At 72.5% G+C, this 24,627-nt stretch overlaps 1 protein-coding gene across 1 annotated transcript in view; it reads right to left on the reverse strand.

Annotated features, from left to right (window-relative positions):
• Positions 1-24,627, reverse strand: part of LOC114501816 (tensin-3) — a 97,835-nt gene that overhangs the window by 11,986 nt on the left and 61,222 nt on the right. Inside the window, exons 12-24 of the mRNA XM_036010413.1 lie at positions 16,972-17,024; positions 15,431-15,605; positions 13,902-13,952; positions 12,688-12,810; positions 12,452-12,516; positions 11,781-11,864; positions 10,762-10,871; positions 10,551-10,611; positions 9,716-9,791; positions 6,106-6,235; positions 5,779-5,844; positions 4,859-4,963; positions 382-1,581 (exon numbers count right to left, since the gene is read on the reverse strand). Of these exons, the coding sequence (XP_035866306.1) occupies positions 382-1,581; positions 4,859-4,963; positions 5,779-5,844; positions 6,106-6,235; positions 9,716-9,791; positions 10,551-10,611; positions 10,762-10,871; positions 11,781-11,864; positions 12,452-12,516; positions 12,688-12,810; positions 13,902-13,952; positions 15,431-15,605; positions 16,972-17,024 (2,299 nt within the window). The remainder of the gene's footprint in view (positions 1-381; positions 1,582-4,858; positions 4,964-5,778; positions 5,845-6,105; positions 6,236-9,715; positions 9,792-10,550; positions 10,612-10,761; positions 10,872-11,780; positions 11,865-12,451; positions 12,517-12,687; positions 12,811-13,901; positions 13,953-15,430; positions 15,606-16,971; positions 17,025-24,627) is intronic.

The raw sequence follows: 24,627 nt of genomic DNA on the forward strand, positions 1-24,627 counted from the left end.
CGGGCCCCCCGGCGGCTGCACCCTCGCTGTGCTGGGCCCTGGAGCTGGCCCTCACGGCCTGGACTCACCGCACCACCAGGCAGCCCCGTCTGCTGAAGCTGCCCCTCCCCTCCCCTCCCCTCCCCCTGTCTCTCCACCCCCCACCCCCCGACCCCCCACCCACTGGCACAGCCCTGTGCTCCGCCGCCTGATCCCTGCGTGGCCAGTTCAGGGACACCCCATGCACCAGGCTGTGGGGCTACCTTCCCATCCCCATGAGGCCGCGCCCCAGGGCCGGCTGCGCACCCCACTCCTCCTCCAGCGGAGGACCCACACGCTGCTCTAGCGTGCCGCTGCGAGACGTGGGTGTGCCAGGTGGGCCCCCGGGAAACGCCAGCTCACCTTGCTGCGTGGGGCTCCGGCCGGGGTCCTCCCCTCGGTCCTGCAGGCGACCGCTCGCCCGGAGCCCGCCTCCCACGCCGTCCGGGGACGTGGGGCCATTGGCCTGGCCGCCCGGCGAGCTCAAGTGGGTGGGGAGGGGCTCGAAGGTGGGGTCCAGCTCCAAGATCAGCCTGTTGAGCTGCTCGATGGACTGGTCGATGTCCAGGGTGGGCGAGCCTGGGGAGGGGTCCGGGCCGGGCCCCGGGCCCGTGCCGTTCACGAGGCCGACGTCCGGAAACCCGGTCCTCAGCGCGTGGCTGGGAGGGGGCCGCTGGGTGTCCGGCGAGAGCGCCCCGGGGCCTGTGCCCCTCTGCGGGGGCCCCCTGCTGCCGGCCCCCTGGGCGGGGGCCACCGGGAGCCTGGGCAGGGCCTGCGCCAGGCGGGGGCCGTCCCCGGGGCCGCGGCCGACGAGCCTGGCCTCCCCGTCCAGGGCGAAGCCGTACTGGTGGGCGGCCACCATCTGCTGCTGGCGCACCCAGGTCTGCGTGGAGTAGCTGCTCTGCTCGTAGGCCCGCGTCTGCGCGGCCACGCAGGGCGCCCCGAGCGCGGGCGGCGGCCGCCCGGGCTCGTACGGGGGCCCCGCGCCGAGGCCCAGGTCCGGGGCCAGCTCGCCGGGCGGGTCCTCCCCGGCGCTGCTGCCGAAGCCCTCGGACAGCAGCGAGTTGTGGCTGCTCGGGCGGCCGGCGAAGGGGCCCGCGGGGGCCGCCGGGGGCCCCCCGGAGGACAGGGTCCCGACGCTGCTGCCCGCGCTGCGCGGGGCGTGGCCGGGCTCCTCGTCGTCCAGGATGTCCGTCTCGCGGTCCCCGGGCGCGGCGTCCCCGTTCGCGTGCACCTGCGCCGGCACCACGTGGCGCGTCCCGCCCAGCTGGCCGGGGGCCTCGGCCACGTCCCGCGGGTCGTCCAGGCCGAAGCCGCTGAGCAGCTGATCCAGCTCGGCCTTCTCCTGGGCGCTCAGGCCCCTGCTGGGCCCCGGGGCCAGGGCCTCCTCCGTCCTGTCCGTCCGCACGGACGCGGTGGAGTGGCCGGAGTCGCTGCTGACCGACAGGGTGTGGTCGGGGCTGCTGGCGGCGGGGGCGGCCGGGGCCCCGCCGGGGTCCGAGACGCTCTTCTTCCTCACCTTGGCGTAGAGGCTGCCGTCGACGGGGCCCTGCGTGTGCGGCACTGTGGGGGAGGGGGGGTTGGGGGGGAGAGCGGGAGGGGTCGGTCAGTCAGGGGGACGCCCAGATGTGACTTCATCACAGACTCCTCGCAGTCACGAGGGGCCAACACGCCTCTGGGGTCCCCGGACGCTGTGTCCCCAGACGGCGGTGAGAAGCAACTCCCGGCACCAGTGGCAGGACCCTCGGCCTCCCCACCGGGTCCCGCGGAGCCGGCCACTGGGGGCCGCGTGCCGTGAGGGCGCGTGGGTGGTTCCGGCTCAGCCTGAAGGCCGAGCTCACTCGCTCGGCGCGTCACCCCCGGGACTCGAGAACGAACCTGCACGAGGTTCAGTGCCCCCCGTCCTCCCCCCGAGGCCTGGGCTGGGCAGCCGGTGCTTCTGGATCAGTGACACCAGACGACTCGCACCCCCGCTCACTCCTGAGTGTGTCACATGAGGGAAGAGGAAGGGCAGGGGCCGGCCCCGGGTCCTGCTGTCACTGCAGCGTCTCTGGGCCAGAAGGCGCGGGAGGCGAGCGGGGCAGGGCTCGGACGCCGGAGCAGCCCCCTGCACCACGTCTGCCCCCGCCGACGTGGCCCGTGCCACGGTTCTCGCCCTCTGAACTTGACCGTCCACGGGGACGAGGTCAGTGCCTCTGACGGACGGTCGGGCACCGCACGTCCCACCGATTCTGGCGGCGCACGGCCGAAAGCCGTCCCCCGAGGGTGGCTTGGCTGCGTGTCTTCACTCTCCTTCTAGGCCACAGCGGCTGGCCCGGAGGAGCTACTGGATCCTCCCCTGCCTCACCTGCGGAGGGGTCACCTGGCCAGGGGTGGTCTCCCAGGCCTGCCCGGGGCATCGAGTCCATCCGAGGACCCAGAGGCCGGGGAACGGGAATGGACTTCCAACGACTCATTCAAGGTCCACGAGCCGCTGTGCTGACTCGGGCGGCTCAGGCCCGGGCACCACGCAGTCCCCCTGTCCTCCACCCCTAGACCCCGCCACGGCCCGCCACGGGCCCGCCCTCACCGGGCCCCTCCTCACCGGTGCTGACTGCAGACTCCCCTGCACCTGCGTCAGGTTACTTCCCGCGGCAAAGGGGGCCCGGGGCTACGAGCTGCCTGCACTCGGGCTTTTGAGGGTCTCGCCTTCGAGCGGCAACACCGGACCCCGGGTGACGGACGGATCCGGGGTTAGAGGACAGGGGCCCTTTGCTCCACCTTCTCTTTATCGTTTTATTTGGGGGGGGGCAGGGGAACACGGCAACAAACCACTAAGTCCCCAAGGGCATGGACACAGCCTGCACCCCTGGACAGACAAGCCCACTGCTCTCCCCGGAGGCGTTCCGGGAACACCTCCGCCTCCCAGCTGCCGGCGGCCTCCCGTCCCCTGAGGGCGCAGCCGGGGCCCCAGCGGGAAGGACGCAGAGCCCCCTGTGCTGCAGGGGGGTGGCCCCGGGCGCTGGCACCCGCACACCTGCCTGCTGGGCCGCCGAGAACCCCCCCCCCCTTTGGAGCCGAGCCGCGCTCTCGGCTGATGTTTTCCAGAAACGAGCAGGCCCTACATTCCTGGAGGAGCCCAGATCAAGGGAAAAAAACTGAGTGGAGGAATGAGGCGTTCCAACCGGAGGCAGGCAGACGTCTCCGGGCAGGGACGCGCCCCGCCGTAGGACCCGGCCCCGGGGCGGCTCCGGAATGCGGCTCCGGAATGCGGCGGGCACTCGGTGTGGGCGCTGGCCGGCGGGTCCCGGACCAGCCGACCGCCCAGACAGACAGACAGCCCACACGACCGACCGTGACTGCGGCCAGCACGGCCCCCATCCCTCGCCCGACCCGTCTGAGCAGTGGGTGCTCTCGGACACGCCTCGCTCCCACGTTCCAGCCCCGGGGCGCAGGCGGCGGTGCCGCGGCCCGAGATCCGACCGCCCCAGGCCTGCACGGCCCTCCTCCCGCCGGCGGGGCCCGGGCTGCGGTCACTCGGCTCCCACCTGCCCGCCCCAGCACGCCCCCTGCCCGCGGGGAGCCCAGTCGTCTGTGCAGACAGACCAGCGGCTCCGTCCCAGCTCCTCCTGGGTCTGCGGGAGCCACATGCCCACACACATGCACACACATGTGCACACACACACGCAAACACAGACACGCACATGCACACACACGCCCCTGCTCACCTCCTGCCCACGGCGCCCAGCGGCCCCTTCAGTCTCGGGCTGCAGGACCCCGGGACCCGGACCCGGTTGTGTGGGCAGGGAGAGAGCACCCCGGGCTGGGCGTGCCCCCAAGGCCCCGCCTCCCCCCCCCCCCCAGAGCACGGAAGGTGGAGGACCTTGTTGGCTGGGAGCAATGACTCGGACTCCGCCAAAAAGGCCGGCGCGGAGTAAACACAGGGGTGGGGCCTGCTGCCGCCAGGTTCGCCGGGGTCTGGTCTTGGAGGCCCGGGACGCGGAGGCAGGACCCCTCGGGGCAGGGCCAGCAGCCAGGCGCCCAGCCCACCGGGTCCGCAGGCCACAGCGTCCGCTCCCACGGCGTGCCCACAGCCCCCGGCGGGCCTCCCCGCCTCCTCCCCCTGCTGCCGGGCCCTGGTGCTCCTCCGCGGGGCTGTCGTCCGGGCGAGCGGCCCGGGGTGCCTCCCGCACCACCGCTCCCCACCTCCCTGTTCCCCGGACTTGGGGCCACGCCCCCCCCACCCCCAAGAGATCCTGGGTCTCCGACGCCCCGCACACCTTCCACAGGAGGGAGCGAGTGGCAGGCCCGTCCTGGCGACCGACAAGCGGGAGGGGGGAGGGCGGTGCACCTGCCCGGGGGGAGGGGGGGTGCACAATGACGGGGGCGGGGGGGGGGCGGTGGTGCACTGGCATGCGCACCCCGGCCCGTGCGCTCGGGCTTCTGGCTCCGAGTGTCGGATGTTTAACCGACGCCGGTGCTTTCCGGGGCGGCGGCTCCGCCAGGAGGGCTGGGCTGGTCTTGGCGGGAACATGCCCGCAGTGAGGAGCCCGCCGCCTGCCTCCCACCGGAAGGGGCGGAAAGGGTCTCCACGGAGGATGCGGCAGACGCTCAGCCAGTGTCCCCAGTGGGGGTCCCCGCCAGGAGGGACGTGACGGTGGAGAGGGGCGGGACTCGGGGGGGGGGGGCAGCTGCAGGACCCGCCCAGGACGGCCGGAGTCCGGAGAGCCCGGCGCCCGGGCCGCGGGGGGGGTGGAGGGGGGCCGAGGTGCCCCTGCGCCCTCGTGCCAGGACCCAAACTGGGGACCGTGGCCACACTGCCGACAGAGACGCGCCCCCGCAGCACCCCGGCCCCACCCACCTTCGCCGTCGGCGCTCAGGTTCTCGTAGGAGTCCCAGCGGATCAGCGGGTCGGCCGTGTTGAAGTCCACGCTCACGCCTCGGTCGTTGCGCAGGTGCTCGCAGCCTGCACGGGGCGGGGGGGGGGGGACGGGGGGGGGGGGCACTTGGTGTCAGCCCGGCCGAGCCGGCAGCTCGTGCTCGCGGCTCAGCGCCCGGAGCCCGGAAGGCGAGCGCGGCCCTCCCTCCATGGGGGGCTCCGGGCTCCGAGGGCCACCCCCGAGCAGTGTCGCCACAGCCTTCCCAGAGCCGGCCCGGCCGCGGGCAGCTCGGAGCCCAGGAGCCTCCGTGGTGACTCCGAGCTCATTCCACACTCGGCGAGGACAGCTGAGCCAGGCCCCGGCCGGTGCGGCTCAGGGGACTGAGCGCCGGTCTGCAAACCTAAGGGTCGCCGGTTCGATTCCCGGTCAGGGCACACGCCTGGGGTGCAGGCCAGGTCCCCAGTAGGGGGCGCATGAGAGGCAACCAATCACGTTGAGGTTTTTCTCCCTCTCTTTCCCCCTCCCTCCCCATCTCTCTCAAAATAAGTAAAATCTTAGGAAAAAAACGCCGAGTGAGAGCGTTCTCGCACAAACAGAGACGAGCCACGCGCCTCGACGACAAAGGGCTGGTGCGTCTCTCGCAGGGTTCCCGGGAAAGAGGAGAACCCACGGCCAACACGAGCGTTTGCAGACTAGGGGACCCCCGGCGTTCCCCAGGCTCATGCGGCTGTTCGTTCGGGGGAGAGTCAGCCTCCGAGAGGGAGGGACGCGGCCCAGGGGCTGAAGCCTGTCTCCGTCCCCCCGAGTCCGAGCCCCGTGGCGAACCACCTCTGATCGTGGGTGAGGGCGGGGGATGGGACGGAGCCCCCCCCCATCCCGGCCAGCGTCCGCCCCAACCCACCTGGCATCCGCTCGGGGGTGGCCGAGAACACCAGCTCCACCTTCCCGTCGGCGGGGAAGCGGCTATCTGCAACGGAAGCCCCCCGTCAGCCTGGCGCGGGGTGCAAGGGGCCGGCACAGCGGGGGCGGACAGACGGCGGGTGCCCTGGGGGCCGGCGCTGCCCCGTGCAGGGCAATGTCGGTGGTCCGCCGTCCCTCTGGCAAGTTGGTTTGCTGGGTCGACTGGCAGCCTTCCCTGAGAGGGGTCATCCCTCTGCCCCTCCCCCCCCCCAGGGAATGAGTGCGCGGGGCAGGGGGCACAGGGAGTCACGGGGTGGGGGACTCTCACCGCTGCAGGCGCCGTCCAGGTCCTCCTTCCCGAACACCAGGCGGGGGCCCTGCACGGCCCCCGTGTGGAGCTGCAGCCGGAACACAGCGTCGCGGGTGGCCGCGCGGTACTTCTTGTGGTAGCACTTCACCTGCGCGGGGACAGGTGTCACGGCCGTGGGGACGGCCCCTCCCCGGGGGGGGGGTGACTCTGAGGGGGGCCTACAGGGCGGCGGCTCTCGGACGGAGCAGGGGCGGCCGGGACGGCGGCGCCCCTCGCTGCTGGTGCCCTCCCCCCCCGGCCCCCGCCCCGGGCTGTCCCTGTGGAACCCCGGCACCCCACGTCGCGGTCCGCAGCCCCCCCCGACCGGCCACGCCAACGCCACAGACCCCCGGAAGGGGTCTCCTTGGGGCACAGCCGCCCAAGGGAACCCTGTGGCTCTGAACGGCGGACTGGGAGGACGGCCCTTCCGCCCCCTGTTCCCACCCAGGGACCCAGGGACTTTCCGGTTCCCACAGAGGAGCGGGTGGCCGTGACCGCCTGTACCGTGCTGCTGTGCTGCGTGCGTTTGCGTGCGTACGATTCAGGGACAGGCAGGGCGTGGGGGAGGGAAGGAGACGCAGAGACACAGAGAGCGGACGACAGCCGAGGGATGGGGGTGGGTGGGGCAGAGAGACGGGGAGGCCGGCCGGGCTGCACGCATGCCCTGGGGTGGTCGTGAGAGACCAGCCTCGGAATCACCAGGGGCGCGGTTGGACTCAGGCCCCTTCTGGGGTCCCCGGGGGTCCCCGTCCCAGGCAAGCAGAGCATGGTGGGGGGGCCTCTCTGGTGGGGAACAGGAGGCGGGGACCGGGGGCTTTCAGAAGCAGTGACCTTCCCAGAAGACTCGCCCTGGAGGGAGCCGGGCTTACGACGTCGTGCGGTCGGTCACAGAGGTCCCTGGCAGCGGCCGGCCCCAGCGGCCCGGGGAGGCCGGGGGAGCTTCTGAGCTGCCGCCCAGAGGAGCTGTTGCCCACAAGGGAGGGCGGACCCGGGGGCCTACCTCTGGGCCACCGGCCAGGACCCGGACGGAGGAACGGGGGCGCCCCGCAGTGACAACTGGGCTGAGCCGTCACCACGGGACCCAGACCCGGGCCGGCCGGGGCCCCGGGCCAGGGCGTCCGCCCGTCTGCAGCCACAGACCAGGCTTCGCGGCGGTGAGACCACTCCCACTCGCTCGCCCCCTCGCCCTCGGGGCGCCTCTCGCCCCACGGGCCCTGCCGACTGTTCCCACCCCACACCGCGGAGGAGACCCCCAGAGAGGTCCTCCCGCCCGCACGTGCAGGGGACGAGGGTCCCGCCTCCCCGCCTGCCGCTCCCCACGGGCGTCTGGGACGTGGGGCCCCGGGGGCGACCACAGGGGCAGGGGTGAGGCCGAGGCCACGTGGCTCTCTCAGCCCCACGAACACCGAGGAGAACGAAGGCTTTAAAATGACAGGCGGGAGGGGGGCAGCCCCAGGGAGCCCACGAGAGGGGTCAGGGAGCTGGGACCGAAGGCCGTGGCACCACAACCCTTTCCCGCCGAGTGCCTCCTGCCGCTGGGTCGCCCCACGAGGAGGGGTCCCCGGGGGCCCCACTCCCGGGCCCCTGGCCTGCCACCAGCGCCCTGCACGGCGGCTGCTCCCAGCGGAGCCCCTCATGGTCCCTGTCCAGCCCGCACCCACGCTCTCCGACTGTGTCGGCCTCGCTCCCCCCCACGAGCACGCCTGCCCACACCCCGGGGTGAACCCTGTGCCCTCGGGGCCCTCAGGGGACCTCGGCTCACGTGCCCCCTGCACCTCAGTGTCCCCCAGGCGAACACACAGGCGCACACCGCGGCCGCAGTCCCACGTGACGGAGTTCTGTCTCGAGCGACCCTGATCCCGTGTTGACGGAGGCTGGTCCGTGAGCAGCCTGGCTGCCCAGGGGAATGTTTCCTTCAAACCTCTGTCAGCCATGGAAGAGCACTCAGGCCGGGGGAGGGGGGGGCGGCGGGGGCGGGGGCAAGGTTTGGGGACGGGCCCCGGGCCGCCTGCCCCACAGCGCCCAGGTCTGCCGCCGCCGCAGGCAGGGCTGAGGCCCAGGCGGGTCCGGGAGACGGGGGACAGCACGGGGGAGACACACACCCGGGGGTGAGGAACAGCGCAGGGCCGGGCGGGAGCGGCCGGGGCCCTGCAGCCACCTGCCTGGGAGCAAAGGGCAGAGCCGGAGGGAGGAGCCCGCCGCCAGCCCCCCCAGGGCGTGCACGAGGGCCTGGCGGGAATCCACGCACAGAGGCCCTATTTGTCCGCACGGACTCCCGGGGGGAGGCGGCCCTCCACCTGGAGTCCGGTCAGGGAGCCCCTCGGCCCAGAGCACAGGCCACAGCGCTGCAGCGGGGTCGGCAGGACCAGGCACGCAGGACGAGGCGTGTTCACCAGGCGAGCGGGCTCTGGACGCCCTCCAGGCTGGGCCCGGCCTGCCCGGCACATTCCTCCCGGGGTTACATAACCCGGCATGTTTACGGAGCACCTGAGGCCCCGCCCGTCCCGAGGGCGGATGGCAGGCCGACCTTCCCGCAAGCTCGCCCGGGTGGAAGGTCCCTCTCGCAGGAGAGGGGGTGTGGGGGGCCGAGCTCCGACCTGGGTGCGAGGGCTGCTGCCACCCTGCCTCCCCAGCATGCCCCCGGCACCCCCACCGGCCCCGAGCTGGAGGACCACAGGCACAGCCCCGCCCCCAGTAACTTTCCACGCCGGTCACGGAGGCCGCAGCCGCACCTCCTGGGGCCCCGCCCGCAGAACTCACATCGGGGGTGCAGCAGGGGTGCCTGCGCGCGAGGCGGACCCTTAGCAAAGCCATGTGGGGAGGCCAGGGAGGACAGGAGGCCGTCGGGGAGGCCTGGGACCAAGGGTGCCGGGCAGCCCTGGGGCCGAGGCCCAGCCTGAGCCCGGCGCCGGCCGACCTAGGCACAGGGGGGGCCGAGGCAGAGCTGTGGCAGGTCCTTGAGGACAAACGGGAGGCCGAGCGTCCGAACCCTCGCACAGAGCAGGCCCTGAGCCTCCTTCCGCACCGGCTGCCTGCCTGGTGCCTCGCCCTCGGGCTCGCAGTGGCACCAGGCCACCCGCCAAACCTGGGGCGGCAGCACCCGCGTGGCCGGCGGGTCACAGCCACCAACAGTGGCTGGACAGGGTCTGGCAGCAGCGTCCTGCCCATCAGAGGCTCGGCAGACCAGGCCAACCCCTCGAGGGGGACGGGCGCGGGCCCCACCACTGTCTGGGAACCTCTGCCAAAGTCGGAGGACACTCCCAGCGTTTCCTCCCCGTGGGGCCCTGGGGTCATCTCCAGGAGGAACCATGGCCCTGGATCCTGGGTCGCCCCCCCGCCCAGTCCCGTCTTCCTCAGACTCGCTGGGACCTCCTCCCCCCAAGGACACAGCAGCTCCCCCCACCCAGGGGCAGGCACGCCAGGCTGCCCTGCCCCACAGACCTCCACCTGCAGCTCCCCGGCGGCTGCAGCCTGCGCTCCCGGGAGTGGGGTCTGTGGGGGACCCAGCGGCCGTGAGCACACGCCATGTGGTGCTGGCGCGGGCCCGGCCGTGCCACCGGTCGCCGGGTGGGGCCGGGCAGGCACTCACCATGATGTCCCCCTTCAGCAGCTGGGCCGGCTCGATGGCGATGCAGACGCGGCTTGGGCTTTCTGGGCCGATGTTGCTTTGGGACAGACCAGGACACGTGTCATTGTGACCCCCAGGGTCCAGGGAGGGACGCGTCCCCAGGAAAGCCACCCGAGTGGGAGCTGGAAACCTGGGAGTCACACACACACCCCGTGGGGCCCGGCCCCCGAGACTGCCCGTGGGGTGAGTTGGACGGAGCGAAAGCTGCCGGGCCAGCCGGGCGCTGACCACGTCGGCCACCCCGGGGCAGCGAGGGCGCTGTGGTCAGCGGGGGCGGGGGGGGGGGGGGCGGCAGTCCCCCCGGACGGACGCGTCCTGAGCCTGGAGATGAGACAGAGGCTCGTGCCGAGTGGTGGCGACACCGTGTCGGGGGCCCCCTTCACTTCTGTCCACTTTCCATCGTTGTCCACGAAACGCTTCGCGGCCCCACACGGGAAACGCCCAGGAATCCACACAAGTCCTGGGAACTCGCATCTCTCTCTCGGGAACTCGGAGGAGCGAAAGGCCCCCGTGAAGGGCCCTGTCTCGGGGCTGGCCGTGCTTCTTTCTGGATGTGGCTTCCTCCGCCCCCAGGCCCACAGACCACGCCCCTCGGGGACGCCGTGGAGACAGCCGGGCAGCGCAAGGGCAGCAACGCTGGGTTGGGACGCAGACCCCCAGCCACCCACAGAGGGCTGGCCGGGGCTCCCCCTCTGTACCCCTGGCCCCGCCCTCGGAGAGCCCGCCCAGGCCGCTCCGCTGCAGCCTCCCCTTCCCCCCAACCGCCCCCCCCCCCCGGGGCGGCGGACACACTCACTAGATCCCGGACGTGTGCACGGGCTGCATGGCCTGGTACAGCTTCAGGAAGGGCCGGCACGCTGGGAGAGCGAGGGGGGGGCGTGGGCGTGAGGCGGGACCCCGAGGTCCCCCACTGTCCTGCCCCTGACCAGCCAGCAGCCCGCCCCACACAGACGCTCTGTCCAGTCCGGGGCGAGGACGGCCCCCGACCGGCCGTGCGGGGCGCTCACCTCCGGCGTCAAAGTTGGGGGTGCCGTGCAGAACGACGAAGTGCAGGAACAGCGGCGAGGCGTTCATCTTCACGGTGCCCGCCAGCAGCCCGCTCAGGAACTGCACGTACCTGCGGGCGCAGCCGGCTGAGCCGCGGCGGGGCCAGGGGCCAGGGCCAGTGCCAGGGCACACCACCCCCCACGTCCACGCCGACCCCACGCCCTGCCTGCGCACGCGGCCGCCAGGGGGACATTTGTGCACGGGATGCGTCCTGGGCAGGGGGGCACCTCGGCCGGCCACAGGAGAAGCTCCCTGAGGTCGCCAGGCGGACGGAAACCCAGGGGGCAGGTGGCCAGCCACAGATGGGGTCCCGGCCCCCAGGGGGCTCCACAGGCCCCCTCAGCCCCGCTGTGTGCACTCTGGGGTGGCCGGGTGACCCGGTCACGGCCTCTGGACCCCTACTGGACACGCACTGCCCGCTCCAAGGCTGCCAGCTCCGCAGCCTTGGGCGAAGGGAAGGGGGTTGAGGACACTGGGGGCCCTGAGCTGTCCCTGCCCTGGACGGCAGCCCCTCCACTCCGGGGTCGGGCCGCCCTGGTCACTCGGCCCGTCCGGCATGCTGGGGGCACGGCCCGGTGTGTGTGCCCCGTGGGCTGCAGCCACCCGCTCCAGCGGTCGGCCGTGGCCACCCCGGCGAGGCGCCCCTGGCTCTCTGGCACCCTGGGCTCGGCAAGCCCGTGGATGTTTCTGGGTCACGTTTTCACCATGTGAACCGGCGGCGTGTCCTGCTGCCGGGACCTGCGGGCTCCGGAGGCCCATTTCAGCCGAGCCCCGAGCCACCACCGTCCCGGGAGAGGCGTCTCTCCCGACCAGAGGCACCCAGCCTGGCGGCACTGTGTCCGCGGTCCCCACGAGGGGCCGCCCTGCCGCCCGCCGGGGGCGGGGTCACCGCCGACCCTGGAACCCGCCCTCCGGTGCCGCTCGCGCGTTTGCGCACGTGAGGCCTCGCCCGCCCCCTGCCCGGCCCCCCCGCACCTACCGTTTCTGGGACGGCTGCATGAGGGCGGAGACTTTGTCGTCGTAGTACTTCTTCATCGCGAACCTGTCCAGGGCCTGGTCGGCGCTGGGGGGCGAGAGCCGCAGAGAGCGGGGGCGTCACGCCTCCTGGGACGCCGCTGGGGGCGGGGCGGGGCGCCCGCGAGGAGCCCCCGCGTCCGCGGCGCCCGCAGGACCCGCTTCCGCGTCTCCCCTCGGATCCCCGCCCCGCCCCCAGACACACGCCGAGGCCGCCGTGGACGCCGGGCCACCCAGCCTCAGGTTCCCCGCCCCCGCATCCCCCCCACCCCCATCCCCAAGTGGGAGCGGACCCGGAGGCGAGGCGCCTGCTGCTGCCTCCAGGGCCCGAGGGACGAGGGCCCAGGATGCGAAGTGCTTCCTGGTGCCCGGGACGCGCACCCCCGAGACGGACCCGTTTCCCTTCGCAGGGGGCCCGGTTTCCACGGAGACGGAGACGGCTCCGCCCTTGCTTGGGCAGAGGCGCGGCCCAGCAGGCCCCACAGGGCGGCGCCCCCTCACTCATCCCCAGGCCTCCGCGTGCGGCCCGGAGGTGTCTGTCTCCCGCGGCTCGGGCCCCGCCGCCGGGGCTGGGTTCCCGGGACTCCTGCGCCCGCCGCCCCCCACCCCCTGCCCGAGCGCGGACGCCGCCCCTACCTGGCGGAGACGTTGGTGAAGTGCATGTAGGAGGAGAGGACGACCCCGATGCGCCCCTTCCCGCCCTGCGGAGACAGGAGAGGAACCAGGTCCCTTCGCCGCCCGCAGCAGAGGGGGCTGCACCGGGATGGCGCTCGCTCGGGGGCGGGAGCACAGAGACTGGGCCGGGAGGGGGGCCCGCAGCGCCTGCAGACCCCCGGGGGAGCACCCGCCGGGCCCCGGGGGCCGGGGCTCACCCTGCAGTGGATGACCACCACGTGCTGCGGGTCGCTGTTCAGCCAGGACTCCTGGGCCTTGCAGATGGTGCACACCTTGTCCAGCGGCGGCGCGTGCAGCTCGGGCCAGCCCACGTCCAGGATCTGCGGGACACGGCCCCCCTCAGCGCCCACCGCGGCCCGGGGGCGGGGCCCAGGGGGGCTGCTGCCTGACACGCGTCGCTCCAGGGCGCAGGCCCCGGCAGCGCGGGCCAGGAAGGGACCAGAAGGACTCGGCCGCCCCAGGAGACCTCCGTCCCCAGTCTCATCTGCCGCCCGGAGCTGGCTGCGGGTTCCGGGAGGGGCTCCCAGGGGCCGCCGGGCTGCGACTCGGGGGGCTCGGGGGGCGGGCGAGGCCCGAAGCCGGTTCTGCCCTCTCAGACCCTGTCTGGGACCTCCCAGCAACCTTTCCCCCGGGGCCTAGGCACAGATAACCCCGCAGGGGCCCCGGCTGGGGACACAGGCACCCCTCCCCCCGCCCCGTCCACAGGAGGAAGGACGGTGGGTGTCCAGCACCAGCCGGTCCTGAGTCATTTCCCCTTTCCTCCCGTTCGGGGCAGGAGCGGGCGGGGAGACAGAGCTCTGTCTTACTACAAAAGCACTGGAAATAGCGTCAAATGATGGAAGGTTCCAGAAATGTCCGGGAAGCAGGGCCACGCTACCCGCACAGCACACAGTGGCAACGAGCCCCAGGCCTCCGGCTCGGTCAGAGCCGAGACACCCGTGCCGAGCACCCCGGTCCTGCCTTTGTCCGCCAGCAACTGGGCTGCTCGCCGGGCCGCTGCCTGCCCGTCCTGACAGCCGTGGGCCGCAGGCACCGTCAGGGGCGTCAGGAGGGGGCCCCAGGCGGAGGCAGCGCCCTGTGTCCGATGGTGGCGGGCGAGGGGCAGAGAGCCACGGGTGTGGGTGCGCCCAGGGGGGTGAGAGCGCCGGGGCCTCAGTGCCGCCGGCCTGGGCCTGGGCGTCTCGCTCTCACTGCACAAGACGTCACACTGGGGGGGACGGGCCCAGAGGCCCAGGGGATCCCTCTGCACTATTTACAGTTTCCTGTGTCTCTACAGTGATTTTCAACTAAAAAAAATCGGTTTAAAAAGGAACCCGTGGACACGAAAAGTTCCTCAGGGGACGCCAATGCCCCAGGGACCAGCTTCCCTGTGACACCCCCGAACCCGGGGCACGGAGGGCCGCGGGCCTACCTTGGGGTTCAGCTTCGTGAGGTCGTACCTCTTCTCCGACAGGTTCAGCACCTGCGGGGGGGTGGGGGGGGGGGAAGCTGTCAGACAAGCCGCTGCCCTGGGGACGGAGGGCAGCCGGCATCTCCACACACAGTTGCCCCTCCAGGTGCAGGACAGAGGGCTGAGCTGTGTGCCGCTGTCACGAGCTCAAAGACAGAAAGTCCGCTGGGCGAGGTGTCCCGGGCCCACGGCCCCCGGGCAGAGGACGCCATGCGGGTGGGTGTGCGCGGGAGAGAGGATCGGCCCAGGCCCTCCGCTCAGGGTGTCACGGGACACACACGTCACTCCAGATTTTTATAAAGGTCCTTGTGCCCAGAGCGGCAGGGACCCCCACCCTGTGTCTGTGTCTGCGACCCCAGCGAGGCCCCACCCAGAGGAAAGGGGAGGCTCCAGAGGGCAGCCCTGTTGCTCGGGCCCCCAGCTCCCCAGGCGGAGGGGACTCCCAGTGGTCCCCCAGCTCCGTGAGAAAGGGGGACGCCCCCAAGACCCGGAGGACGGAGGGGCTGCGGCGACCCCAGGAGGGGGGGCGTCCACACGCTGTCCCTCCCGGAACCGGGGGGGGGGGGGGTGGTGGAGCAGGGCGGGGAGCCGCCTCCAGACCACGCCGACGGCTGCCATGAGTCAGCGGGCGGCGCCTCGTGCTGCCGGCTTAGTCACCGGAGGCGCCGATAAGGATGACAATGAGGCCTTGTCGGCAGAGATTAGCCGCCCGCCCGCAGATAAGGGGGCCTGGGGCGGGTCGGGGGTGGGGGTGGGGTTTCGCGTGGCAGCCACCCCTTGGGGCCACGGGGCCCCTCCACACGGTGGCGCCAGGGAGCGCGGGGAGCACGCGCCGAGGACCTGCCGGAGATGCAGGTCACTGTGCCGTGGCCCGCCCGGGGAACGCCCACCCGGTCCTCCGCCGGCACTTCCGGAGGGAGCCGGCCGTGCCTGCCGGGGGAAGACCAGGGCCCTCTACAGCACCAGGGGGTGGGCGGCAGGACAGAGGTCACCGTGCCTCTGCCCAGGCCCCCGAGCCCCAGGATCTGGTCCCTGGGACCCACAAGGATGCACTGCACCCACACGGCAGCCCGAGAGCCCCCAGGACTCGGGGCACATCCGGGTCTCGGCACACTTTCGGCTGCTCCCACGCTCACTGTCCCCGAGCTCTGTGTCCCCACACTGTCCCCTCGCTCACTGTCCCCGAGCTCTGTGTCCCCGCACCGTCCCCTCGCTCACTGTCCCGAGCTCTGTGTCCCCACACTGTCCCCACACTGTCCTCACACCGTCCCCTCGCTCACTGTCCACGAGCTCTGTGTCCCCACACTGTCCCCACACCGTCCCCTAGCTCACTGTCCCCGAGCTCTGTGTCCCCACACTGTCCCCACACCGTCCCCTCGCTCACTGTCCCCGAGCTCTGTGTCCCCACACTGTCCCCACACCGTCCCCTCGCTCACTGTCCCCGAGCTCTGTGTCCCCACACCGTCCCCGCGCCCCGCCCGCCCGCTCACCAGGTAGTTGTCGCCGTGCTTGGACCGCAGCATGCGCGTCACCTCCTGCAGGCCGTGCAGGTAGGCCTCCTCGGAGCCGCCCGCGGGGAAGGACACGGCGATGATGCGCTCAGTGACGTAGGTGAGGTCCAGCGCAGGGCCGTCCTCCTCCATGGCGGGGCTCGGCGCCGCCGGCCTAGGGGACAGGGCCGGTCGGCTTCGGGCCGGGCAGCAGAGGACCGCGTGGAGGGGCGCGGCCCCCGTGGGGCCCCCGAGTCGAGTCTGCCTGTGGAGAGTGGTCTCCTCCCGGATGCCCTGTCCCGCTGCCCCTCACCCTCGTGGCTGGGACCACGCGCTCCCGGCAGCGGACGGACAGGAGGTCCCTGCCGTGCGGGACACGTGGGGCCCTCCCTGGGGGCCCCCAGGCAGCTGAGAACCAGCGCGCCAGGCGGGGCACGAGCCTCGCCCCTGCGGGAGGCAGGTGTGGGGAGGGGGAGGCCCTCAGGCCAGGGAGGAGGCCAGCCGCCCCCGCGGAGGGAGGGCCAGGAAGGAATTCATTCCCAGTGGGAAGGGCTGGGGTGGGTGTCACCTGAGGAGGGCACAGGGTGAGGAGGGGGTGTGGGGGAGCAGGCAGGGCAGGGCGCCAGGCACCTCCAGCGGAGACCGTGCAGGGGGACCATGGGACGGGGCCGGGCCCCCGGGTGGCGTCCAGGGTGGAAGGTGGGGAGGTCGCCCCCAGACGAGAGACAGCTGGCAGTGGAACCGCGTACCCCGAGGGGTGTGGGGCATGGGGTGCGGGACATGGGGGATTGGGGGGGGCGGTTTAGGGCCCTCACGACCGTTGCCACCGGCTCTGGGGGTCCGTGGCTGCTGCTGACTTGTTTACTACCCTTGTTACCTGCGTCACTCCTGGTTTCGGAAAAACTCAACAACCCGCCAGGTACCCACCCTCTCTGACCTGGGAACTGACACGCGGCCCATCCCCCAACCCTTGCCGTCGCCTGCACGGGACGGCTTCGGAGAAATCCCAGGTGCTTTTCCGCTTCATCCAGACACTCCCGCCGTGTTTATTTCCAGGAGATGAAGACCCACCGGGGAGGTGGCTAGGACACCAGCATCTCACCCGGGAGGGGCGGTGCCACCGGTAACCCAACACCGAAAACTCCCTCCTCGAGCTCGGTTTGCTTCCCTCTGACCTCAGGCACCAGACGCGGGTGCAGGAGGGCGGGGCTGCTTGTCAGTTCTGAGCCCAGGGTCTCTAAGCACCAGTGGACGGTGGACACCGTGCGCCCTCCTCTGGCCTCGGCCCCTGAGGGGCCATCCAGGCCGGGGGCTCCCCCAAAATCACAGCCGCCCAGCCCCCCGAGATCACTTATAAAGACCGTCCGGTCCAGAGGACCTGGGCTCCCAAAGCTGGGAGGCCGCACGGACATGCCGAGGTAAGGCGTGTGCACCGCCTCCGGACGAGCGCTTCAGAAACCACAGCAGGAGTGACGGCCACTGCAGAGCGCCCCGGCCTCCCCGCCCCCGCGGCCGAGCGAGGGCAGCAGGCGGACACTCACCTGGACGGCCTGTCACAGCAGGGAGCAGCGGACGGCGAGGCACCCCCCGGCGCCTGTGGACGACAAAGCACAGGTCACTCTGGCGTGTCCCGCCCTGGGGCCCACACTGGGCATCCCCCCCGCTGGGGCGGCTGGCGGCTGCTCCCCGTTCACTGCTGGACGGGCGGCCACACCGCCGGCCGCTGGCCCATCGCACTGCCAGCCAGGACGTGCGGTCTATCCGCCGGACAGCTCAGCCCTGGGAGCGGCGTCGCGAGTCCAGGCACCGGCTCGGTCAGCGTCAGCGGTCGGCACGGACGGGAAAGAACCGGTTCGGACACCGAAAGCGTTCCGCCCCTGCCCTCACCGACACCTGTCCCATGGGGAGGGACGCTTCTGGTCCCACGACCCTTCCCTGGGAGGGCGTGCGAGTGTGCACGTGGGCGAGACACACCGGGGCCACACCGACCACTCTGTCCCAGGAGAGGCCCCCGCAGTCTGCGCGTCGGAACTGTCCCCACGGGGCACCAGGGCTCACGGGGATGCAGGGCACTGGGGCGCACGGCAGCGGTGGGGCGGCCCCACAGCTCCCCGACACCCGTCCCGGCCAGAGGGTCCCGTCTCTCCTGACTTCCGGGGAGCAGTCCCTGCCCCACCTCCGCCCGGGGCCTGCTCCATGGACAGCCAGGCAGTGGGGGCCGCGGGGTGGAGTGGACAGAGCCCCTTCCCAGATGGGGCCGGACACCTGGCTGCACCGGGTGTCCCCGCCTGGGGCACCCAGCTCAACTTGGCTCCCACAGACAAGACAGAGAGCGAGCACCCCGGCTATTCCAGGGATTGGGAGGACGGACCCTTCCTGAACCACGACAACTCAGCTCCTTAGCCCAGTGAAGACCGCAGCGGCCGCCATCTGAGCCCCGGCTGGCGGTGGGACCCGGGTGAGGGCGGCAGGGGGGGCGTCCACACTGGGGAGCTGGCCTCCCCTGGCCGGGACACAGCCTCTGGTTGTCTCGCGGCCTCGGAGGCGCCTGGGCACCGCCTGGGATGATGCCCTCGGAGCCCCCACTGGCCCTCCAGGGACAGAGAGCGCCCCCTGCCCCCCGCAGCCACAGGCCTCAGGCCCGGGCCCGGGCAGTGGCCAGGGGCCCCACACTGACTGGCTGACCGTCCCCAGGCCCCGCCCCCACACCCGACGGGCTCTGACCAGACCAACCCCAAGCTCGGAGACGGTGTGGGCACAGACTATCCTGGCCAGTGCGGCTCGGTAAGCTGGGCCCCGGTCCACAGAGCGAAAGGTCACTGGTTCGATTCCCGGTCGGGGCACACCCCTAGGCTGCAGGTTCGATTCCCGGTCGGGGAACAGGAGTTGACGCATCGATGTTTCTCTCTCACGTTGGTGTTTTTCTCTCTCCCTCTCTCTCTCCCCACCTGCCCCCTCTCTAAAAGTAAATAAACAAAATCTTTAAAACCCCAGAAAGAACAGCAAAGGCCGGGACACACACAGACTGAACGTGCTGGTGGAGTTGCAGACGGACCCAACACGTCAGAGGTCGGTGCACGCCGCACGCACGGGAAGGGCTCGGGGGGTCCGACTCGGACGACGTGGGGGCCGTCCCGAGGAGGGAGCAGGGACTGGCGTGCACCCCTGCGTGGACGGGGGCTCCCTGCACAGCTGACGGCCGGACGGCAGAGCTGGCAGCAGCCGGAGGCTGGCCACACGCCCGGGGGACGTCGGTGGCCCTGTCCCACAGGAGCCCTCATGACGGACCTCGCACCCACGGGGACGAAGCGTGGGTGTGCCCCGCTGCGCCGGGAGGGCCGAGACGTGCACACGCACTCCCTGGCACACGCGTGCACACCTGGATGGATACACAGGCTGAGGGCTCACGGGCAGCCGTTTGCTCCAGAATGTTCTGTGGCGGGTTTCCCCTGGGTGCATGTTCTCCCCGTCTACCGGGAGCATGGCTGACCCCCACGGGGGGGGGGCGGGGGGGAGAACGGGCCGGGCCTGCAGGGTCAGGCTCCCGGGGAGTCCCAGCTCCCAGGGGGGTGTCCAGGCAATGCCCCCCAGCCCAGTCCTGGGGGGGTGCCTCCCTGTCACCAACCGCAGCTGCGGTCCCGGGGGGCAGGCAGCGAGGGAGCCTCCACGGGGGACCCTGGGCGTTTGGAACGGGAGTGTGTGGCCTGCTGGGGTCCCCGTCTGTGTGGGGCCTCAGAGTGGGGTCCCGGGCCTGCCCACTGCCCTGCCTCCCTCGCCGCTGGCCTGCCCCTCCCCACAGACCCTCCCATCCCTGCCTGGGGACCGCCGCCTGCCGGCTAACCCCAATCAGCCGGGACCCTGCTTGGGGACCTCCGTGCCCAGAGGCAGCGGCCCCGACCCCGGGGCTCACCCAGCGCCTGCCGCGTCCAGAACGCACAGGGCTAACTGCTCGCCGCGAGGCCTCGTGGGGGGGGGGGGTGGCGTTCTGGCCCGGGTCCCTCCTGAAAGGATGACACCCGTGGGACCCGCGCTGGGAAGGCACACTGGCCCGGGGTCCACGCGTCCCCAGGTCGGAGCAGGGGGAGCAGCCACTCCTCCCGGTGGGCAGTCGGGCAGCTGCCCGGAGGGCTGGTGCCCAGGACGCTGCCCGAGTGCCCGGCACTCGCTGCTGCCTCGACCAGGGGTTGGCGCTGTGTTGGGAGTGGACACAACAGCGGCTCTGTGGCCATGGACGTGAGCCCCTGTGGCCACCAGCCAGCCGAGGACGGTGGCCCGAGGTGTGCGTGCCACCCCAGTCCACTCCTGGGAGCAGGCAGGAGCTGGGAGCAGCTTTCGGGGCGTCAGCTGCAGGGCGGGAGGCCAGCCGCACGGGGGAAACGGGCTCACTTTGCACAGACGGCCTGGCGGCTCCTCAGGCTGCCCGGCCCACGCCGGTGACCCCGAGCCCCTCAGCAGGGACCCCGGCCCCTGCGGCACCAGGGTGGGGGACCCCTCGGCCGTCACCCCTGCAGAGGCCAGCGGGCGGCTCTGGAGCATGGGGCGGGGGGCCTGCCGGTGTCTGGGGGGGAGGGGGTGTGTCCCCGAGGCCACGCCCTTTCAGAGGGCCCCTGGGAGGTGGGCTGGGGCTCGCACCCGCGGGAGCAGACGACGCGGGGCCCGGCCGACCGGCGACACCCCAGGCCCCACGCCGGGTCAGGCGCGGTCCCCGCTCTGGGCACGGTCATGCACACTCTGCCCACTCGGCCGAGGGACGGACGGCGGGCGGCGCCTCGGCAGGGTCACTGGGGGTCACAGCAGGGCCCGCAGGGGCAAAGGCCTCCAGGGCCTCCTCTCACGGGACCTCCGGGAACTGAGAGCTGGGCGCCAGGAATTGTGACCGCCGGAGGAAGTGCCCGACGGGGCGGGGGGGGGGGGGGTCACGCGGGGTCACGCGCCAAGGGCAGGGCGGCCGCCTCGTCCTGCAGACGTGCACACGCCCACACACACGCATGCACGCACACGCCTCGCCTGGGGGTGCAGCCTGCAGGCAGGCGGGACGGAGCCCAGAGCACGGGCTGCAGCTGCGTCCCCGTGTCCACTGCCTCTGACCGCCCCGGGCGGTCCCTCGGGCTCCCGCCCACCTGTGGGGGCCTCACCTGGCCGACGCTTCCCGACGCCCCCCTCTGGGCTCAGACAGCACCTCCCGGCACTGGGACCCTGGTGCCCGCCCCACCTACGTGCCCGCGGCTCTGGCCTCTGCTTTGTCACGCCCCTCACCTGGGGACGGGTTCACTGAGGTTCAGAGAGAGAGAGCAACATGGGCCGGCTCCCTCCCACGCACACCCCGACCCCGACCGGGAAACGACCCGCAGCCCCCCGCTGCACAAGACGGGGCTCCGACCGGCCGAGCCCCCGGCCTCGGTCGCCCTCACCCACTGGGAAGCACTGGGTAGGCGGCCTCCCGGTCCTGCTCTGCGTCCCCAGAGGACGCCCCTGCCCGGCCCCTGCTCGGCCCCCGGCGGCCCTCAGCCCCTGCAGCCGCGTCCGCATGGACCTCGGGCCTGCAGGACGGAGGGAGGGGCCGCCGACCGCCGATGCCCGGGTCAGACATTTCCGTGACGAGTCCCTAGTTGGCGCTCCTCCTCGGGTGACAGAAGACACCCGGGCGGCCCCCACGGACCTGCCCCCTCCCAGGAGGACGAGAGGCCAGGCTGTGAGGTGCGGGACCCACGGGTGAGGGCCGTCCAGGGATGGGAGTTTCCGAGTCAGGCACCTCTGGGACGACACCCCGGCCGGCTCCTCCTGCCCGCAGTGGGGTCCTGCTCACTGACGGGTGGGGCTCAGCGGCCGTGCCTGCCGGGGCTCGGCCACAGCCCGCGTGTTCTGGCCGCTGCCTCCCAGACTGCCCGCCTCCCCGGGTGGCCTCCGCCAGGCCACCCCGCGCCCCTGCTCACCTGGGGAAGGGCAGCCCCGGGTCCCTGGGCCCTGCCGCCCGCCTGCCCCTGAGCCCTCTGGCGCTTGGGTGTGAAGCACAGAAAGCCCTTTGGCAGCTGCCATCCGCGGAGTCTGGGCCGGCCCGGGCATGCAAGGGGGGCGCCAGCTTCCCGGAGCCGCGGGGCCAGGGCGCCGCTGTCAGAGTGCCGGCCGGCGGGGACGCGGCGAAAGAAACCAAAGGGAGTTGCGCAACGGGAGCCGGAGCCGGACTGAGGAGGAAGCACGCTGCCGCCGGGCTCCGGTGCGGGCCGGCCGCGGCCCCGGGGACAGGCCGGCTGGGACGCCTCCCTCCCTCCCTCCGGCAGACGCAGGGGCGGGCGGGCGGGTGTCACGTGCGGAATCCCGAGGCTTGGTATGGAAGCCGCAGCCGCCCTCCAAACTGTCCGACCGACCGGGAGCTCGCCCGGCCTCCCCGTGACCCCGCCCCCTCGTCTGGGACGTGGGACACCCGCGGGCAGGGCTGGCTGGGCGTCTGGCCCGGCCTCAGTGCTAAGCGCACACCAGCCAGGAGCTCACTCATTCAGTGTGTGGTGGGGGGGGCCCGGCGGGGACAGGCCCAGAGTGACCACCTCCCCGCCGTCCATCCTGAATGCACGGCCGGCCGAGACGGCGCCGTCCACAGCCGGAGGAGGAGGCCGGACGGGGCGTGGGCGTTTGCAAAGCCAGGAGTGAGCCCCACACCCTCCCTCTAGCACGAGGGACAGGTCCACCCCCCTGGACGGCCGACCTCGAGTCGTCCGCCCTTGACACCCAGCGGCGAGGGCCCAGCGCAGACGGGCCAGAGCAGAGGGACCAGCAAGCTGCCCGGGTGCAGCCGGGAGACCCGCCACCTCACTCTGCCCCCGAGCTCCGCCGGCAGCCGGGTGTGTTCAGGCCGAGACCGGGCCTGCGGGCACGTGTCACCCAGACCCGGGAGTTCTGGGCCTCCTGGGAGGAGCTGCTGGCGACGGCAGACCAGCGGGGGAGGGGGGCAGTGGGGGGAAGGGACCTGTCCCCGGAGTTTCTGCAACCCAGCCTGAGGTCCCTGGAGGGGCTGGCGGGGCGGCACTCGGGGGGCTTTCACTGCCGACCCCGAGAGCCAGGGCTCGGAGCACCTGGACCCGCTGCTCAGGGGAGCGGCCCGGCCCCTCCCTCCTCCCTCCTCCTCCCGCCGCCTCCTCCCTGCACTGGCCTGACGGGGCCTCGGCCAGAGGGGCCGGCTGACCGGTGGGACGGCCTGCAGCACGTGGGGCGGGCACCGGGGACCCCAGGAGAGACCGCACAGAGTGGGGCTGAACGGCTGGGCGCTCCCCGGGGTGCAGAGGTGGGGGCACAGGCGGGTCTCCTGTCTCCCCGAGCCCCCCCAGGACAGACGCCTGCTGCGGGTTCCCGGGCGGGCTGGTTCTCTCGGCCTCTACCTCTGAGCTGGTTGGGTACCTGCTGCCACCCCTGCCCTCCCCCCACCCGCTTCCCTCCTCCGTCCTTTTTCAATGATGCAAAACCAGGAAACAAAGAGAAAAAAACAAGGTCGGCGTGTGGAACCAACCAGAAACAAGAGGTGGGGTGGGGGGGGCCGTCCACTGCCAAAGCCACCAGGTGCTCCCCCGCTCCCAGAGGCCCGGGGACCTCACCTGGAGGGGGTGGGGCAAGGGCGGCCTCACAGGTGCCCCCTACCTGTGTGAGGTGGGTGTGATTCGGTCACTTGACACCCAGAGGTCACGCTGACGGGGAAAGGACAGCAGCCAGCAGGAACCGCCAGAACCAGCCCCGTCTGCCTCCTCCCCACACCGACCCAGGAGCTGGGCGGGGGCCTTCCTGGGCGGTGGGGGGGGGCGGTGCAGGGGAGGGGGAGCTGCGCGGGGCGGCACCGGAGGGCCCGGACGGCCGGGTGGCTGGCTCTGCAGGCACCCCGTCCGGCAGCCCGGCTCCCAGCCAGCACCCGGAGCCCCCGCCCGCCCTGCCTGCCCCTGCAGGCTCTCGCCCGGCTCCTGGAGGCCAGAGGAGCCATGTGGCCGAGTGCAGGTCCACAGGCGGCCTTGCTGTGCACGGTGTCGACGGGAGACACCCACGACCCGAGACTCGCAGCTCCCCACCCCCGGGCACCCAGCGGCACCCGGGGGCCACCGCCGCTCACTGCAGTGTGACCGGCACCGTGCTGCCGCCCGGCGGAGTGCGGCGTCCCCGCCCCCCAGTGCTCTCTGGTCCCCGGCACCCTCCTCGGGCTGCCACTCGCACGCATCCTCTGCTCCGGGGCCGGGTCCCGGAACCTCCGGGCCCACCCCGGGAGGCACAGCCTGTCCCTTCCAGGACCGCGCACAGTGCTCGGGCGGGAGCCGGGGCCCCGAGGGTGAGCCAGTCCCTTTGGTCCTCGCCCACCTAAGGGCATCTGCCCCTTCCCAAGAAGGCGTCACCGTGGCACAGCCACCGAGGGCTCCAGGTGTGTGCGTGGCCATGAAGCCAGCGTCCCGAAGACGGGGGACACGGAGACGGCGCACCTCAGCTCCTCTCTGCACGCATGCAGCCCCTCCCCGGTCAGTGCCGGACCACCGACGGGCAGAACACGGCCCCAGACTCGAACCCCGTAACAAGAGTCACACCCCCCACGCCGCCACACACGCGCCCAGGCCTGGTCTCCGGGGGCCTCGGGGCAGGCGTGTGCAGACAGACAGAGGTGCTCGCGCCCCGGCCCCCAGCCAGCCCCCCCTCTGGGTCCCTGCAGGACGTGAGGGCCGGCGGACAGCCGGACACAGCGGGTGGGAGGTGCCCAGGTGCAGAACGCAAAGGGTCCCCGCGTGAGAAGTCAGCCGTCCTTTCTGACCCGGGACACCCACCCCTTTGCGCTGCCCCCCCCCCACATCAGGCGAGTTTCAGGGCCACTGAAGCGGCGTGAGGGCCGGCTCTGAGCTAGAGGTGGACCAGGAGGTCTCAGGTCCTCCGCAGACCAGCCACCGCGGCGGCTGCTTCTCCAGCAGCACTTCCTCCGTGTGGGAACCCGCTGTGGCTGTGTGGGCACGGCCTCCCACGTCCGGGGACCCGCGGTGAGAGCGGCCGGGACAGAGAGACAGGGAGCGCCGCGAGTGAGGCCCGGAGTGCTGCCCGGCGCGGGTCCCGTCCAGGAGCAGACAGACCGTGCTACAGACCGGAGAAAGCCACGCCAGAGCGCCAGCACTTACTGCCCGCCGGCCGCAGCTCCGCTGCACCTGCCCCCGGTTCTCCCCGGAGTCTCGGGGGAGCTGCCCACCCGG

Source organism: Phyllostomus discolor, chromosome 10, assembly GCF_004126475.2.
Source record: "Phyllostomus discolor isolate MPI-MPIP mPhyDis1 chromosome 10, mPhyDis1.pri.v3, whole genome shotgun sequence".
Taxonomy (NCBI): domain Eukaryota; kingdom Metazoa; phylum Chordata; class Mammalia; order Chiroptera; family Phyllostomidae; genus Phyllostomus; species Phyllostomus discolor.